The sequence below is a fragment of the Taudactylus pleione genome, unplaced genomic scaffold (genome assembly GCF_031769625.1).
Source record: "Taudactylus pleione unplaced genomic scaffold, aTauple2 ptg000040l, whole genome shotgun sequence".
Lineage (NCBI taxonomy): Eukaryota > Metazoa > Chordata > Amphibia > Anura > Myobatrachidae > Taudactylus > Taudactylus pleione.
The window spans coordinates 23,407,122-23,425,004 of record NW_028284442.1 but is presented as its reverse complement, the minus strand read 5'-3'; the positions used below and the strand labels follow the sequence as shown (position 1 = coordinate 23,425,004).

The 17,883-nt window shown below is 45.5% G+C and overlaps 1 protein-coding gene across 4 annotated transcripts in view; it reads left to right on the top strand.

Annotated features, from left to right (window-relative positions):
* MYO1C (myosin IC) overlaps window positions 1-17,883 on the top strand; it is a 167,093-nt gene that overhangs the window by 120,429 nt on the left and 28,781 nt on the right. For all 4 annotated transcript variants that reach the window (XM_088454797.1, XM_088454791.1, XM_088454815.1 and 1 more), the window contains exons 15-23: window positions 2,348-2,442; window positions 3,941-3,987; window positions 4,143-4,223; window positions 6,728-6,833; window positions 10,168-10,285; window positions 10,393-10,506; window positions 10,624-10,700; window positions 11,209-11,277; window positions 12,697-12,781. In XM_088454797.1, the coding sequence (XP_088310923.1) occupies window positions 2,348-2,442; window positions 3,941-3,987; window positions 4,143-4,223; window positions 6,728-6,833; window positions 10,168-10,285; window positions 10,393-10,506; window positions 10,624-10,700; window positions 11,209-11,277; window positions 12,697-12,781 (792 nt within the window). The remainder of the gene's footprint in view (window positions 1-2,347; window positions 2,443-3,940; window positions 3,988-4,142; window positions 4,224-6,727; window positions 6,834-10,167; window positions 10,286-10,392; window positions 10,507-10,623; window positions 10,701-11,208; window positions 11,278-12,696; window positions 12,782-17,883) is intronic.

Sequence of the window (17,883 nt, the reverse complement as noted above, 5' to 3'; positions counted from 1 at the left end):
ACTGCTATCTCCCTTCTTTGCTTGGGATAACTAACGAGTTCTATGTCTAAGTACAGGTACCCTTCTCAGTATCGATTCCGATACTCCATATTATTGTCGTATATCTCAATAGAATGAGTCTAAAGGGCCCTTAGGTACAATTCATATCTTGAAGGCCTAGGGCCACCTACCGATTTAGGCAGGGACAGACCTGGGTTATATTAGATTGGTGGGCATAATACACATTGTAAATATTTATGTAAGGATACTTAAACTAGCAGACCGTTTTTGGGGTATAAGTATAATCTTCAGATACACGTCTCTAATGGAACAGGCTCAGGTATAGAGTCCTGTTTTACGACCTTCTTGTCTCCACTAACATTCTGCTAGTTTCCACAGTATTTTCTACTGCACATCTCCAGACTGAAGTACGTGCTGTAGGGCATTGGTCTTAGCCCACTGAAGCTACTCTCTATTCCTAATGTGGCGGGTTGCTTTGCGATACAACAGGTCAGTGACATTCTACATTTCGGGCCAGAGGGCTTCTGGTCGCTCACAGGTGAGAGCTTACCCACTAATGCCTCGGTAGAGGCTCCTATTTCATGTAAACTGACATACATAGAGTTCTTCTCCCTTACTGCCTCCTAGCAGCCATCCGCTCTTTTAATCAGTTGGCTCTACACTTTAGAATTTTCCTGGAGTGTGGGTGCATAGTTACAACATTGAGAACCAATTCTACTAGAATCTGTTGGCGTTATGGACCAAAGCACATCTCTGGGCTACTGCACATCTTTACATAGAAGTGTGACAGTCACTATGTTCCACTCAGGGGGCCTGGTGGGTTTCCTGTTCAGTAGCTGTTGATATTTTTATCATACTGACAGGTACCTGACTGGTATCTTCCTGGTTGTTTTCATGCTATGTTCAGGCCAGCAGTTACTACTACCTATGCACTTCCATCATGTTGGAAGTTGTCCGTTGTTTTCTCTTTAGCGTCAGGGTTTCAGTTGCTGGTTTATTCCTGTTCTCAGAAGGGGTTGTACTGCGGTCTGACCCTCTGGAAGGTATTGTAATCTCAATCTTCTCGAAGCCGCCTCGGCCTCATGCCCAGGGTGATCTCCACTCGTTGGAGATTTCTATGGTCTCATCCTTCCGCTGGTTCACAACTTTGTAGTAGTTGGACTTTCGGAAGGGTTCAAGGCGACTGTGCGGCCTTGACTTTTACCTTATACTTTCTGTGAGCAGTCTGTGGACTCTCTGTTTTTGTAGATTGGTATCGTTATACTTCTATCTATATGAGTTATGTCCAGCAGTGCTGGTATTCTGCTATCTGCAAAATGTGGCAGCTTCCTGTTTCCGAATCTGGTACGGTTTCCTCGAGGTTTCTTCTCGGGTTACTGCCCTTCTCCTATGGATTCGGGTAGGAGTTCTCTGCTCCCAACAGTCTGGCTTGGTCTGTTTTCAGCTGAGTTTACAGTGTTCTGATGCTTCTCATCTGAGGGTGTTTTCTCGCTAGCCGCTTATTCCATTCGATTACTGTACGTTGTGGTATTCTGTGTCTGTTCCGCACGGAGTTCTGGTTGTCTCCTGGCTCACGACACTTGATTCTCAGCTCTTGCCTTCCGTTGAACCTCCGGTTCTATGCGGTCCCTGTTCGGTTGCCCGAAGGGTCGGCATGTTCTCCGCGCTTCCCACCCGGGAGGTTGGCTTTGGGACGTCCCCACTGTCTTGAACTCCAGTGTCCCCTAGTGGATGAAGGAGAAAACAGGATTTTGGTACTTACCGATAAATCCCTTTCTCCGATTCCACAGGGGACACTGGACGCCCGCCCGGCGCGGCGTACCTGCCTGTTGTGGGTCTTTATATAGTTGTGTGGCTGCATGTGTTCCCTGCAGTGGTTTCCTCTGTTCTCCTTCAGTCGGTATTGTTCCGTTCTGTGGTCTTCTCCTTCTCCTCGTTTTCCTGTTGTCCTCCGTCTCCTCTCGGGCTCAGTTCTTAAACTGGGGCTGATGGGGCATAGAGGGGGAGGAGCCAGTCACACTTCTAAATTATTTAAAGTGCCAGGCTCTACTCTACCACCGTCTATACCCCACTGTCTTGAACTCCAGTGTCCCCTGTGGAATCGGAGAAAGGGATTTATCGGTAAGTACCAAAATCCTGTTTTTTTGTCTAATTCCCGTTTAAAAAAAAATTCAAAAGGTTTAAGAATCTCAACAGTGAGAACCTTTTATTTGAAAAACCTTTGATCTGCAAAACTCTTCCCAAGATATATCACTCCTTGTGCTTTAATTGAATAATTTCATTGCATATCATAGACTGGACCGGCTATGTGAATATTTATTTTAATCTGATGCTTTTTGTTTTCTAGACACAAACTTGGAGATCAAAAAACACGGAAATCTCTTGGGAGAGATGAATTTCGCCTACAGCACTTTGCTGGAGAAGTGAACTACAGTGTAATAGGTGAGTGGCAGTAAGTGCATCAATTTGAATTAATTAAAACCTTCTGGAATCAGGATCTAAATGTGTTAACACCAGCCATCCTGCCTTTACACTTGTCTGTTTCCCTGGTTATTGTTGACCATGTTCTCCCCTTTATGGCTACACTTTACCCATCTTTAATAGATACTTCCAGCAGGGTAACATGCCATGTCACAAAGCACATACAGTATATTGTCTCAAGCTGGTTCCATGAACAATGCTTGCAGTCTACTCCGAGGGCTTCCACAGTCACCAGATCTCAATCCAATAGAGCACCTTTGGGATGTGATTGAATGGGAGATTTGCAGCATGAATGTATTGTGTGTTTGTATTTTTAATTCCCACATTTTTTTAATTTCCTCTTGTAAAGTTATCACGGCTTTCTGTATTTGCTATAAAGTTACCGCCTCACTAGTATCCATTTACCTAAATGACTGTTCTGGTCTCCGCAGTGCCATCTGGCCATATTACCTTTATAGTGCAGTGTTTCCCGACTCCAGTCCTCAGGGATCCCTAATGCTGGGCATACACTGCCAGATAAAATGCCTGTCAGACCGACAGACATTTTATCTGGCAGCCTCTCACCCTGCAGATATCCCATCATAGTGTATGCCCGTGATATCTCCCTGGGAAGGAACAGGGGAAATGTCTGTCTGCGGCCGACATTTAACATACAAAATATTGCATCGGACGGGCATGCTGGACAATCCAGCATGCCCGACTGATATTTTACCCTCGGTCGCCCGCAAGCACAGTACAATTATCGGGTGTGATCTGCTGATATCAGGCAGATCGCCCTGATAATTGTGCATTTTGTACAGATCTCCTCAACAGCACAATTGGAATATTTAGCGTTACCTGTGAATCTTATAAAATGTGCCAGCCAGTAATGAATACACCTGTGCTCCAGCAAGGAGATTTGTAAAATATGCACTGTTAGGGGGTCCTTGAGGTCTGAAATTGAGAAACTACTGCTATGGTGGTTTGTATAATAATACCACTATGTCATATATAGGGCTTTAATGTGATGGCACATTACAGCAATGTTTGAATGTCATGGAGGTACAGCATTCCCATAAAAACTTGGAGAACCTTAGGTTCAGTGTACAGCAGTTGGCCCTGGGGAATACATAAGATTGACCCTCACACATGTAGAGCACAGCTAACGTCACATGGATGATGTTGGGTCTAAAGCACAATAAAATTGCATTAGTTTTACCCACTCCTGACTGTCTGAAGTGGACCAGTGGAGAAGTTACCCATGGCAACCAATCGGCTTCTATCGATCATTTTGTAGAATGTACTTTATAAATGCCACCTTGAAGCTAATTGATTGCTGTGGACTACGTCTCCACTGTTTTCACTGATTGATACATCACCCCCTGTAATCTTACATTTATTACCCTATTGTTACTAATGTTTAGTACATGTGTTTGGGTAGAGTGCAGTCTGTCTGCGATAACTATTTTATCTTTTACAGGATTTTTGGATAAAAACAATGATCTGCTGTTTCGCAATCTGAAAGAAGTGAGTGAAGGGCTGGGCCTGTGTCTTAACTAAATGGCTTATATTAATGTTCTGCAGTCTGGTGTTTTATCTTACAATGGAAATAAAGGTTCTGGAATTTGTTAGATCTCTCATTAATCAGCTATTTTGTCACCTGTTCCCCACTTTGCCCACAGGTTATGTGCGACTCTGGAAATCCAATTGTTCACCAGTGCTTTGATAGATCTGAACTGACGGACAAGAAAAGGCCAGAAACGGTATTATTAATATTATCTTTTGTTTATATGGCGCCTCAAGGCTTCTACTGTTCTGTACATGGATAATAAAACCATAGTATAAACAATACATAAGATATCAAAATGATCCAAACAAACGCAGGATGGGGGGAAGTGAGGAGAAAAGGGTATTGTGACTCATTACATCCAGAAGAGCAAGTAATGAAATGTCACATGGAGGGGTGTAGGCAGTAAGGGGCAAATGTTTGAGGCAGTGATAACCCCCCTTTTTTTTTTTTTTTGCATTGTCCTAGATAAAAGTGGTTATTCCCGTTCTCCAAATAAAAGGTCGATTCTGGATAAATCGGAGATTACTGCTTCGCATGGCACACATGCAGCTACGCTGCCATAAGACACTATGCTGTTGTGATACATGTGGGAACGAGGTTGCCTTAAGCTGGGTACACATTTATACAATCAGCGGGCCGTTCATCCAGTATCGAGAGAACGGCCGTTGGATTGTATAGGTGTGTACGCTGTCCCAATGCAGGAGCGTTAAAAGCCGTTTATCGGTCGGGAACAGGAGGTCGCCTTTATGTACTGTTTAATATTTATCGGTTCGACCTTCCGATCCCATAGAAGCCCATTCACACTGTGCTATGTCTGCAGTGTGTACGTGGCTCCCAGGCAGCTGACAGGGGGTCACACTGGGGACTGGCTGCATGGCTGATCGGGACAGTTTTACCCGATCAGCCTGCAATCGAGAAAGTGTGTACCCAGAATGAGTTACTGTGACAGCTGTTTTGCTAAGCATTGATGCAGCATGTCTTAGTGCTAAGAAAAGGAGCATGGTAACACATCTCACCCTAAATCACTACTATTCAGTGATCCTGTACCCAGCAAGGGTGCGAATACAGGTCCTGATTCAGATTTGGGAATAGAGCAAGTAACTGTGCGTCTTGGTAAAAGCATGTTGCACTGCAGGTGGGTCAGATTTAAAATGTGCAGAGAGTTTAGATGTCAGGTTGGACACACCCCTCCCACATCTGAATTGCACTGTAAAAATAAAGCTGTCCATGTCCAGCACATGCAAAAGCAGACAGTATTTGTCCTGCATGAAAAAAACATTTATGTATTTACACCCCTTGCTTTGCAACATGGTTTGTCCAGGTACACAGTTACTTGCTATATCTTACTCTATTCTCATATCTGAATCAGGCACACAGTATAAAATATTCTGGTGGGGGATGGGAGACTGGCGTAGTGCTAGAGAACAAGGGAAGAGGGCTTCCAAATGAAAGGGGAGGGAATAGGTTATAGGTCAGAGAGGTAGAGTACTGAGTTATGAGAGGACTGGTAAACTTTAATGAAGAGGGTGAGTCTTAGGGGCTCATGCAAAGGTGCAGCAACTTTTTCCTGTAGACCAGTTTCAAAAAAAAATATTCCCCTCAACACCAGTAACTAACATTTAGGATCACCAAATTCTGGAGAAAACCTGAAACAAACACATACCACAGCACATGAAGTGTTAAAAAATAGCTAGTTGCTTTGCCTGAAGTTATACATACATACATACATACACAGTATTATATAACTTGTTTCTCTCAAATCCTGCATTAATTATATACACCACCGGTCCATGTTCCCCTTAATGTGAGTAGCTCCGTATCAATTGTCTGATCCAAAAGATCTCCTCATTGACCACCGAAGTCTTCTCTTCTGCTGTTGACAAGCTCATTTGTGCAATTCTAGCACTGAATGACTCCAGGGTCCTATAAACGGAACTTCCTCCTGACGTGTCCAAGTCACAGAAATTGGCTAAACTTCATTGTTATATGGAGGCGCTATCACTCCGTTCAATGCTCTCTCTTACAGAGAGAAAAATAAAATAGTACCCTACCCCACAAACTCATGACCACGTGAATGTGACTTCTTTGACAGGAGAAATATAAGTGGAATGGCACTTGCAACGTTGGGGCTATCACTAGCCAATGTGCTGTTGGTAACTGGTGTGGCTATCACTGGCCAATTTGTTACTGGTAACATTGGGGCTGTCATTGGCCAATATGTGGCTGGTAACATTGGGGCTTTCCCTTGCCAATATGTGGCTGGTTACGTTGGGGCTATTACTGGCCAATGTGTGACTAGCACTGAAGAATTTGTACACATTAAATGATGCAGATGTTTCCAAAGCCTCTCTGAGCAATTGTGAATTTGAACAGCTTCAGTGGGAAATCTGCACAGATTGACTACCTGAAATCATGGATGGTCCAGTTTATTTTTATATGTAGAGAGATGGAATGGGGCAAATGTTTTATTAAGGGAAGTAGGAACATCTTTCATAAAGATCAGTGGGTAAGACGTCCTATTTTGTATTCATGAATACCATGCCCTGATAGTAATAATTGGTATAATTGGTTTACATATAAAATTTACTATTTCATACTATTTCTGTTCTATATTATATTGTTTGTTGTTTTCTTTATCTGGTCTTATGCCTTTTTAATACCATGCCAAGTGCTGAAACTCTTATTACCATTTTTTAGGCAGCTACACAGTTTAAAAACAGTTTATCCAAACTGATGGAGATTCTTATGTCCAAGGAGCCTTCCTATGTGCGTTGCATGAAGCCTAATGATGCGAAACAGGCAGGTAAGCTTCATGCATTGCCCTGTGTTAAGATTACGGCTTGTAAGGATTTGCCTTCCAAACATGTTATTGCATGCTATAGGTGCTGTTATTGAACTTTGCACTGCTTTAATTTGGTAACTAATGATGTTTGTAATTCTGGTTGCTTAAGACAAAATCAAAATGAGCGAATTCTTGCAATATTTCCCTTTGAAAACTCATATTTTATAGACCAGTGTTTGTCAATAATTATACATTGTCACAGACTGTCCTATCATAGGAAGTTTTTTTTGGTGGGGGACATTTTTCATCTTGCCCTGATCTCCAAATACACTAGTTACGCCACTGCCCCGCCCACAGCTTGAGGCAATCAGTTTGTCTTAGTGTCCGGCAGGAGCTGGATCACTGTTAGAACAGTGGGGCTGCTTTAAGCAGCCCAAGCTTTATTTTATTTCTTTTAACTTCAAGACAGAGCAAGCAGCACTAGACAGTCCTTCGGACGTGTCTGATGCTGCTCCATCACCCCTCTGCGGTGCTGCAACTCCAGCCCTCAGCTTGGTACTTTTGGCGGGGCACCAGGGGGCCTTGCTAGCAGGCTCCTCGGTAGGATTCCAGACTGCAGCCGGGACACGGGGACAGGTAAGGCGGGTTCCAGCTAACAGGAGTCCGCATCTAGCGCAGTCATACCGCAGGTGCTGATGTGTACACCGGTCTTTCCGGGACTCCACTGGACCACCAGGGCTAACGTTACTGGCGCAAGAGGCCAGGGAACCGGTGGTTAATATCAGCTTAGTGGAGGTCCACTCTCTTTTTCTGATGGTATATCTAGGAGCTCTTCTGGATTCTCAGGCTCCGAGAATTTTCCTGACAGATCATCACTGCAGCAACAAGAGCGCAGGTTACTCCAGAGTCGCAGAGTGTCAATTCACTCAGCATGGCAGACCTTGGGGTCCATGGTATCCACCTTTGACATGGTATAGTTCGCTCAGTTCTACTCCAGGCCCGTACAACACCTAATCCTCTCCAGGTGGAATGGGATCCCAGATGATGGTCCTCTCTCCAGCAGTTTGCCTGTCCCCCTCCTGATGGCTACAGGCATCCCAGTTACACAAAAGTCGCCCCTTTTGGATCCCGGAATGGGTACTCCTCACCACGGATGCAATTCTTCACGAGTGGGAGGCAGTGGCCGGCCAGCACCTTTTTCCAAGGATGCTGGACACCAGCCGAGGCGATCTTACCAATCAACGTCCTAGAACTCTGAGCCATCTACAGAGCCCTCACTTTGGCTGATGATATTCTTCAAGGCAGGCCAGTACAAGTACAGTCTGACAACGCCACGGCGGTGGCCTACCTCAATCACCAGGAAGGCACTCGAAGTCGGTCAGCAATGGCAGAAGAGTCTCGCATTCTCACATGGGCCGAATGCTATCGCTCAGCCATCTCTGCAGTGTTCAATTGGGAAGCGGATTTCCTCAGCTGTCATGACATGCACGCCAGGCGTGGTCACTACATCAAGAAGTCTTTCAGCTCCTAGTGGACAAATGGGTTCTTCCGGACGTGGACCACATGACACAACCACAAGCTTACAGTGTACGGGTCCAGGATAAGGGAGCCCGAAGCAGCCTTTGTGGATGCCTTGTCAGTGAAGTGGACCTTCCATTTGGCATACCTCTTCCCTCCAGTCTCCCTTCTTCCTTGGGTCCTTCGGATGTTCAAGCAATAAGGGGGCATGGTCCTGTTGGTAGCTCCGGCTTGGCGCAGACGCCATTGGTACTCCGGTTTTCAAAGTCTATCCATAGACTCTCCTCTCCAACTTCCTCAACCACCGGACCTGTTGTCTCAGGGTCCCTGTCTACATCCAGCCCTGCCCGTCTGTCTTTGACTGTGTGGCTCACGAGACATCCCTGCTAAGGTCCAAAGGGTTTTCTCACTCTGTGGTCCAGACCATGCTCAGAGTTTGTAAGCCGGCATCCGCCCAGATCTATCTCCGGGTGTGGCATAAATTCTTCCAGTGGTGTGCTGCCAGAAGCTTTGACCCTCAGGGTTTTCGGGTTTGTAGAAACCTTGCCTTTCTTCAAGCTGGGACTTCGCCTGGCCGCTCTGAAAGTGCACATCTCTGCTCTGTCCTTCTGGTTCTAGCACAGAATTGCTTCACCACCGGATGTTCACACCTTCCTTCAGGGTGTCCTCCGTATTCAACCCCCCTTTGTCCCTCCAGTGACTCCATGGGATTTGTCAGTGGTTCTCCAAGCACTTCAGGACCTTCCATTTGAACCCCTGGAATCAGTAGACGTCAAATGGCTCACTGCTCACTGCAAAGACTTTTTCTTATGGCTATTGCATCTGCCCGTAGGGTGTCGGATTTAGGAGCGCTTTACTGTCTCTCCCCATTTCTGATCTTTCATCAGGACAGGGCTGTTCTTCGGACACACCCTGGCTTCCTTCCCAAGGTGGTTTTTCACTTCCACCTTAATGAGAAAATTGTAGTTCCAGCCTTCCTATCACCAGACCTCTCGGCAGGTGAGGCTTTATTAGGTGTGGTCCGTGCTCTGAGGATCTACATGGACCGTACGAGTTCCATCAGGAAAACGTATTCCCTCTTTATCTTATATGGTTTTCACAAGAAGGGCTGGCCAGCTAATAAACAGACTCTGGCCAGATGGCTTCGCATGAGCTACTGTCTCTGCTCATTCTTCTCGCTCTGTGGGTCCCTCATGGACAGCCCGGCGTGGGCAAGGTGGCCACATGGTCTCCTGTCCACACCTTTCTTAGGTTCTATGCCTTTGATACATTTGCCTCACATGATGCTTCATTGAACGCCGGATTCTCCTCTCCGCTTAGGAGCATCCCCGCCCTTGAACAACTGCTTTGGGACATCCCCATTGTCTTCCTGTGGAGCCCTATGGACCCTGAAGAAGAAAAGGAGAGTTATTGGTAGACTTACCTTTTGTTAACTCTTTCTTCGAAGTCCATAGGGTCCACAGGGCACCCGCCCTGACGCATCTGGCTTCTATGGGTTTCTTCTTTTGGTCACCAGTTTCCTTCTCTGTGTGAGAATGTGATTCTTCCGTGTATCAGTCTTCCTTCTCTCCTATCCTGCTTCTGCCTTGGGCTTGTTGACAAAACTGATTGCCTCAGGCTGTGGGTGGGGTATAGGGGGGGAGGACCAGAGCATGCTGGGTTAGCAAAAGCTTAACAGTTTGGTGTCCGGACCTCTTATCCACCACCTACAAACCATTGTCTCCCCTGTGGACCCTATGGACTTTGAAGAAAGAGAGTTAACAAAGGTAAGTCTACCATAACACTCCCTTTTTTTTTGTTATGAGGGTAATTGATTGATTTCCTATTAATCTTATAGCTCGTTTTGATGAGGTTCTCATAAGGCACCAGGTGAAATATTTGGGGCTTATTGAAAATGTGCGAGTACGTCGTGCTGGGTTTGCTTACCGGCGAAAATACGAGATCTTCTTACAAAGGTAATTAAAAGATATTTTAAAAAATAATAATTCTACAACTTGTGCAAGGCGCACACTAGCTTCTTCTGATCCCTGGGTACAGATTCATGTCTCTGTGTAATCGCCAGGTACAAATCTCTCTGTCCGGACACATGGCCAAACTGGGATGGGCGAGTGATGGATGGTGTTTCTGTCCTAGTCAAGAGCCTGGGATATAAACCAGAGGAATATAAAATGGGCAGGTAAGCTGCCCTACTACAGCCTGTCATGACAAGCCTCATATTTAAATAATGATCTAAACAGGTCGCCTGGTATAATAAACTCTGTCTCTGCAATGACTTAACATATCTTATATTTAGGACAAAAATCTTTATTCGCTTCCCCAAGACTCTCTTTGCAACAGAGGATGCCTTGGAAGTGAGGAAGCAGAGCATAGGTTAGTTCTGTTATCATTTTCTCCAGGTTTTTGTTTAATGTGCTCTCTGTATATGGCATTGGGTAAGCTGTACTTCATATTAGCTGTCCTCATGATAAGTATGCCTTGTGATGATCGAAGACATCTGTCGACACAGTTGCCAACACATTTATTTTTTCTGTAATGTACAAAAGGAGAGGGAAAATTTAATCTGTCACTGGCAACCAAAATAATATATTAATTTCAAGTTCCATTTGCAAATTGTAGTTGTTGGTAGATTTCTACACTTCATCCTTTCAATCCTGTAACACATTCAGCCTGACACCCTGTTTGCTGTATTATGCTTTGTGGTTTGTTGGGATGTTGTTAATTGTTTTTTCTTTTTTTTTACTGTGTGTTTTTCCATTGTGTTGTGTAGTTCTGTAACTATCGATCATTTTGTCTCAAAGCTGCCTATTGAAGTCCTGTCTGTCACCCAGTGTATCCTGCCTGGTGATCACAAGATAACCATAGATTATTTTTGTTATAGCAACCTTTCTCCAGGCCAGATGGAAAGGTTACCATCAGCGCCAGAAATTCCTACACTTGAAACATTCCGGTGAGTGCGCTGCATACGACCATGGGACACACCTTTCCGCTTTTCATCTGTAATGGTTTTTATGAAAGACTTTGTCCACCCCTCCCTCACCAAAGTCATTAGCAGTATATAACACCTTCTGTAGCCAGGATCCACCTGCAGCCTCAGACCTTGCAGTCTCTCTTCCAACTTACTCCATCTTGCCTTCTTCCTGTACATAAGACTTGGGTATATCCTGCTGTTTATAATGTGGTGATGTTCTTCTTGGGACACAGGAAAGCTGAACCAGTACAGATTGAAATTTCAGCATTAGTCCCCATCAGTTCTGAGCTTGCAACTTTCTGTGGTACTATTTTGTAGTACTATTTAAAGGTCTGCTCGGCTGCCATGGTTCCTGTCCCAGAATTAGCTGTTTAAAGGACAGGATGAGAAACCCATTGAATTATTTATGCAGTGGGTATACTGTTAACTCATTGTACAATTTATTATCCTTGTTCGTTTTATCACCATGCATCGCTTAGTCGTACATTGCATCCAACGTAGTGCGCCCAACATGGCTGCTTCACCTGGTGCCCAGTGTAGAACGAAAAATGCATGGTACAGGGGAGCTTCCCAGAATCTCTCCTAGTATTCATATATCTCCCATTTTTGTCATCCGTTCCAGGCATTGCCTATTCTGCCCAGTATGATCCTATGTATTGCACCTTAAATGCCTGCCCCATCTGGATCTTTTGTGGGTAGGATGAATAATTCCTTGTAACTGATGATACAAGATGGCTGCCACACCCATTGTATTGCCGCCATTATCTCTGTATTTTTGCAAAGCTAAACCCCCGTTCTCTTTCAGTTTCTGTACTTGTTTTGAAAATGTAAACCGCTGTATCATGTTCATACTACCTGTTAACCGCTTTGAGCCCTATTGAAGAAAAAGTGCTATATAAATAAAAATATTATTATTAATAATGTAGTGTAAAATATCATGGAGAATTAACAGCTATTGAGTAATGATGTAATTGAATACAATTAAGTACATTTTTAAACCTTTATTACATAAAAAATAAGAGTTTTAGATGTTCCTACACTGTGTTCCTTTTCTAATAAGCAATATAAAGATATTTAACCTTGTATCACACAATATAGTAAGTTTACAACAAATAAACTTGGCAAAGGAGGATTGCGTTCACAATAACACAGAAATAAGTGGAACACTGCTAAGTTAATGCTGTCGGTCATCCTTGTTAACTTGAAAAATATTTTTGTTAAGAAGTCATTTTTATGAAATGATGCACATTAACTTTTTGAATATATTTTATTTAACATTCAGTCTATACAAGGGTCATGAAATAAACCAGTGTTCTGGGAAGATATAATTAAGATGTAATACTCTTTGGAATGATTTAATACAAGGGTTATTTTATTTTCCACCTTCACGTTTTGTAGCTGTACACATCCAGTCTTGGTGGCGTGGAACAGTGGGCCGTCGAAAAGCTGCCAAGAGGAAATGGGCAGTGGATGTCGTTCGACGGTAAGTAGTTGATTCCTTTTCGTAATCTATTCAGGGGGGAGATGTATCAAACCTTGGGGAGCGATAAAGTGCCACGTAACTGCCATTTTACAGACTCCGTTTGAAAACTGACAGCTGGTAGCTGATTGGTTGGGACTTGTCTAACTCCTTTTTATCACTCTCCAAGGCTTGGTACATCTCCCCTAAAGTGTGTTAAAAGATAACAGTACAACTGTCATGCCTTTTGAATGTCTTTAGAGAAATACTCATGGCCACAAGGGCGGTTTAAGAGAGGAGGGGGCCCGTGTGCATCCTCCGTGCTGGTCCCAGTAACAGTTGTTCATGGTTTCCCAGTAGTCTAGTCGCTTTGTGCATAGTGTGTTGTTAAAGATTCTCCCATACTCCCACTTTTATCAGTCCCCAGTCTCACTAGCATTCCTAATTCCTTGTAATCAGTCGTGGGTGTGGCCTAGTAAGAAATGCCATTGGTCTTACTTAGAGTTTTGACCTAATCTATACCGATTTTCCCGTCAGGAATGTTGAGCCCCCTTCACAGTCCTTTCTCACCCCAGATCTGAGCCTATTTTGCCACTTTCTGAGCTAGTCGCATTCCAGCTACAGTAATTGGTTTATGCTGTGCCCACACAAATAATACTTTTTTCAGAAGACTTTGAATTTTCAGAAAATACCATTTGTTTGCTTATGCCTCCTCACACAACAAATCTAGTCAAAATGGGCAAAAAAGTTTTTCTTCTTCAGGGTCCATAGGGGGTCCACAGGTATTACCATGGAGTGTAGTTGGTTGGAGTGAGCAATGCACCAAACTGTTAAAGCTTTAGCTCCCAGGATGCACCGGCCCTCCTCCATATATACCCTGCCCCCAGCCACAAGCAGCCAGTTTTTTCGTATGGTGCTAGCAGAAGCAGTAGCACCTTTGAGAACAGTGGGGCTGTGTTAGACAGCCTCAAGCTTTTATTTTATGTATTTTGTGTGACTGCTCCTACTACCCCTGCCGGTGATTATGGCGGGCACCAGCGGAGCTTGGCTAGTGCTTGCCTGGGAGACCTGAACTGCAGCCGGATAACGGGGATGTCAGGTAAGGCGATTCCCTGCTTGCGGGGAATCGCGTTGTTATGCAGTCCTTGCCTCCGTCTGTAATCCAGTAGACCCGGGGGTTAATACAGCAGTAGGGAAGTGAGCTCTCCCCTGACGGCCCCTCCCCCAGCTCAGAGTGTGATTTCTCAGCTGAGTCTTCCCACACCTGAGCTGCTCCTCCTACACCCTCCTCCCTAATGAGACGCTTAGGTGCCTTTAATCAGGGCTTTTCTGAAGCTGTAGGTCTCAGGAGATCGGGTCCTGTCTCCCTGTGTACCTCTCCATGGAGCCAGGTTATACAGCACTTAAATCCTACCAGCCTAGTGTTGCTTGAGTAGTTGATTCAGTGCCCTTTGCAAGTATATTTATATTTTTATTTATATGCATTGTATGTGACTTGTGCTAGCTCTGCTGTGGTGATATACTGCCTTTTACTTTCTGACTGTCAGTAATATCTATCCCTGCTGCTCTTTTTTAACCCCTCATTACCAGGTGTGTAGGGGATCATTTGTTCTTCACATTTACTTGTATTTGTGAAGGGTGTCACATTGCATTATTAGCTATACACTGTATTGTGTGCTGCTTACTGGTATTATTATGTCAAAGGGCAAGGGTATACAGGAGGCTGGGGCCCCTGTGCTGGTTACATGCATAACCTGTTCAGCAGGCTTGTCTTCTCAGGATATTGTGCAGGATGGTCAGTGGAAATCAGTATGATTTACCGTGGTTGAAATCCCGACAGCGGAAGCCCGGCAGGGGTGAAGATCCTGACTGCTAATTTAGGTAAGTATCGCTAACCCAATTCCCTACCCTAACCTTCCTTTAGGAGTGCCTAACCCTAACCCCCCCCTTCCCCACAGCCGAAACTTAAGTCTCCTGGGGGGGTGCCTAACCCTAACCCCCCCTTCTCCTAGCTCAACCCTCCCGGGGTGCTGCTTAACACTAAGTCCCCCCTGGGAGCCCCTAACCTAACCCTCCCCCCCCCCCCCCTGCGGTTGTCGGTGCCCGGGTTACCTTCGATCAGGATGCCCGGCATCGGGCTCCCAGCGTAGGTAAAATGACAGGCGGCGGGATTTCAACACCTGTCATTAGACCTTTGCCGGGATTAGACAGTCAGGATGCAGATGGTCGGCAAGGTTGGTACCCACCTATGCATACTTCCTGGATGGATGCTTATGCCCACCCAGCTCAGTATATGGCTCATGTGTCTGCTGCCTTTCAGCAAGATATGTTACAGGCGGACAGACCATTAAGCCACCAAAGCACATAGGCAGCCTGTATTATTTCAGTCTGCCCAGGTTTCAAATTCTGACACATCATCTGAGGAGGCAGATGATGCACAGGGGACTCTGTCCCCATCGGATGAGGAGTACAGTCATTCCGATAGTGGATGTTCCTTCTCTAGTAAGGGCAGTTAAATCAATTTTGAATATAGAGGATGAGAAATCAACTCCCAAGCCTAAAGCCCCGGTGTTTAAACTACAAAAAGTGATTAAGGCTGAGTTCCCTCAATCAGAACAGCTCACTAAGCTTATGGGGGAAGCATGGAATATTCCTAACAAACGGTGCCAGTTTCCAAAAAGACCCTAACCCTGGTGGATTCTCATGTGTCACGTTTAGTTAAGAGCTCTACGTTGCCTATACCATCCGCATCCTCCCTTAAGGATGCTACAGATAGAAAACTAGAGAATTGTCTTAAGTCGGTTTACTTGTTTTCTGCCGCTATTACTAGGCTGGCTAGGACCGCAGCCTGTGTAGCTAAGGCTATTGAAGGATGGATGAATGCACTGGAAGACAGCATGTCATCAGATGCTACCAGGCAGCAATTGACCTACATCTCCCATATTCAGGAGGCGGCCTCTTATTTGGAAGAAGCTGCGTTGGATACTGGACTCCTTGCTTCTAAAGCTTCTGCGACCTCGGTACTTGCCTGCAGAGTTCTTTGGCTACGATCCAGGACAGCAGACTCGGAATCTAAAGAAAGCCCTTGAATCCTTGTTTTTCTCTGACAACGTACTGTTTGGCGCAGAGTTGGACAAGATAGTGGCTTCTCTGGCAGCCTCAAAATCTGCTTTTTTGCCATCAGCAGCTTACCCCTAAGCCGAATAGCTTTCAGGCCTTTTGTCCCCAAGGTAAGCAAAAGGACTGTCCTTTCCAAGGCAGCCTGCTTTAGACAAAACCAACAAGTCTAGATCTAAGCAGCCTTGGGCGACCAGACGTCCAGCTTCTAAGTCTGACGACAAACCCTCCACCTGATGTTGCAGGCCTACTTCTGGGGGATCCCAGGGTAGGAGACAGATTTCTGCGGTTCGCCGACTCATGGCATCAGACAACCACAGATGCCTGGGTCAGAGAAGCGGTCTCTTGTGGATACGCTCTAACTTTCCGGAGCCGCCCTCCCCAGCAAATTTTTTTATACAGGTCTTCCATCAGACCCCTTCAAGGCCCAGGCCTTCGAGGAAGCCATTCACTACCTGCTGAGTTAAGGTGTGGTAATACCTGTTCCTTCGGTTCTTTGAGGAACTGGTTTCTATTCCACTCTCTTTTTGATTTAGATGCCGAATGGGTCTCATTGGCCTATTCTGAATCTCAAACCCCTTAACAGGTTTATCCAAGTGCCCAAGTTCCGCTTGGAAACTTTACAAGCTATTGTTCTGCAATGGAGCCTGGTTTCTATGGTTTTCCAGGACATTCAGGATGCGTATCTGCATGTGCCTATTACGCCATCCCACCAACGATTTCTACGACTTGCTGTGCAGCGACATTACCAGTTTCAGGCACTGCCATTTGGTCTGTCAACGTCCTCCTCTCTGGTCTTTACCAAAATAATGACGGTTATGACAGCCTAACTGAGGCCTCAGGGAGTCAGACTCCTGCCATACCGAGATGACCTCTTAATTTTCGTACAGTCACAGGCAGTTTGAAAAGCCATCTCCAACTGACCATTGCCTGTCTGCAAGTACACAACTGGCTCATCAAATGGAAAAAGTCCTCCCTCTTTCCAACACAGAGGATGGTACATCTTGGTGCGCTCCTGGATTCTCAGGTACAGAGGATCTTTCTGCCAGCAGACAAGATTTCGGTACTGTAATTGCATGTGCACAAATTGCTCCGCAATCGCTGAGTATCCATTCACTCAGCAATGCAGGTCCTGGGATCCATGGTATCCACCTTCGATATGGTGGAATATGCACAGTTTCACTCCAGGCCCCTTCAACAATTGATTATGTCCCGTGGAATGGACAGTATCATCTGATCTGGACCCAGACGATCCTCCTCTCTCCGGAGGTTCGGCTTTCCCTCTCATGGTGGCTACAGAAGTCCCATCTGGACGAGGGTTGCCCCTTCTGGATTCCAAATTGGGAACTTCTCACTGCAGATACCAGCCTTCGCAGATGTGGCGCAGTGACTGGTCTTCATACCTTTCAGGGAAGATGGGCAACTCAGGAATGCCACGTGCCTATAAATATCCTGGATCTTCGAGCTGTATACAGAGCGCTCACTTTGCCGCGACACCTTCTCCAGGGCAGGACGGTCCAAATCCAGTCCGACAATGCAACCACAGTTGCCTACCTCAACCATCAGGGAAGAACGCGAAGTCGAGCAGCCATGCTTGAAGTAGAGCACATCCTAATGTGAGCCAAATGTTATCTCTCGGCAATCTCTGCAGTATTCATCCCCGGAGTCCTCAACTGGGAAGCGGACTTCCTAAGTCAACCGGATGTATACGCAGGGGAATGGGCTCTTCACCCAGATATCTTTCACCTCCTGGTGAACAGATGGGGCCTACCAGACGTAGACCTCATGGCCTCACGTCACAACCACAAGGTCCCCAGGTATGGGTCCAGGACCAGAGACCCCTCAGCAGCTTTTGTGGATGCTCTGGCAGTGCGATGGAATTTCAATCTCTCATACCTTTTTCTTCCGATTTCCCTCCTCCCAAGGGTTCTCCGGAAATTCAAGCAGGAAGGCGGCACAGTGATACTGATAGCTTCAGCCTGACCCAGACGCCACTGGTTCACATAGAC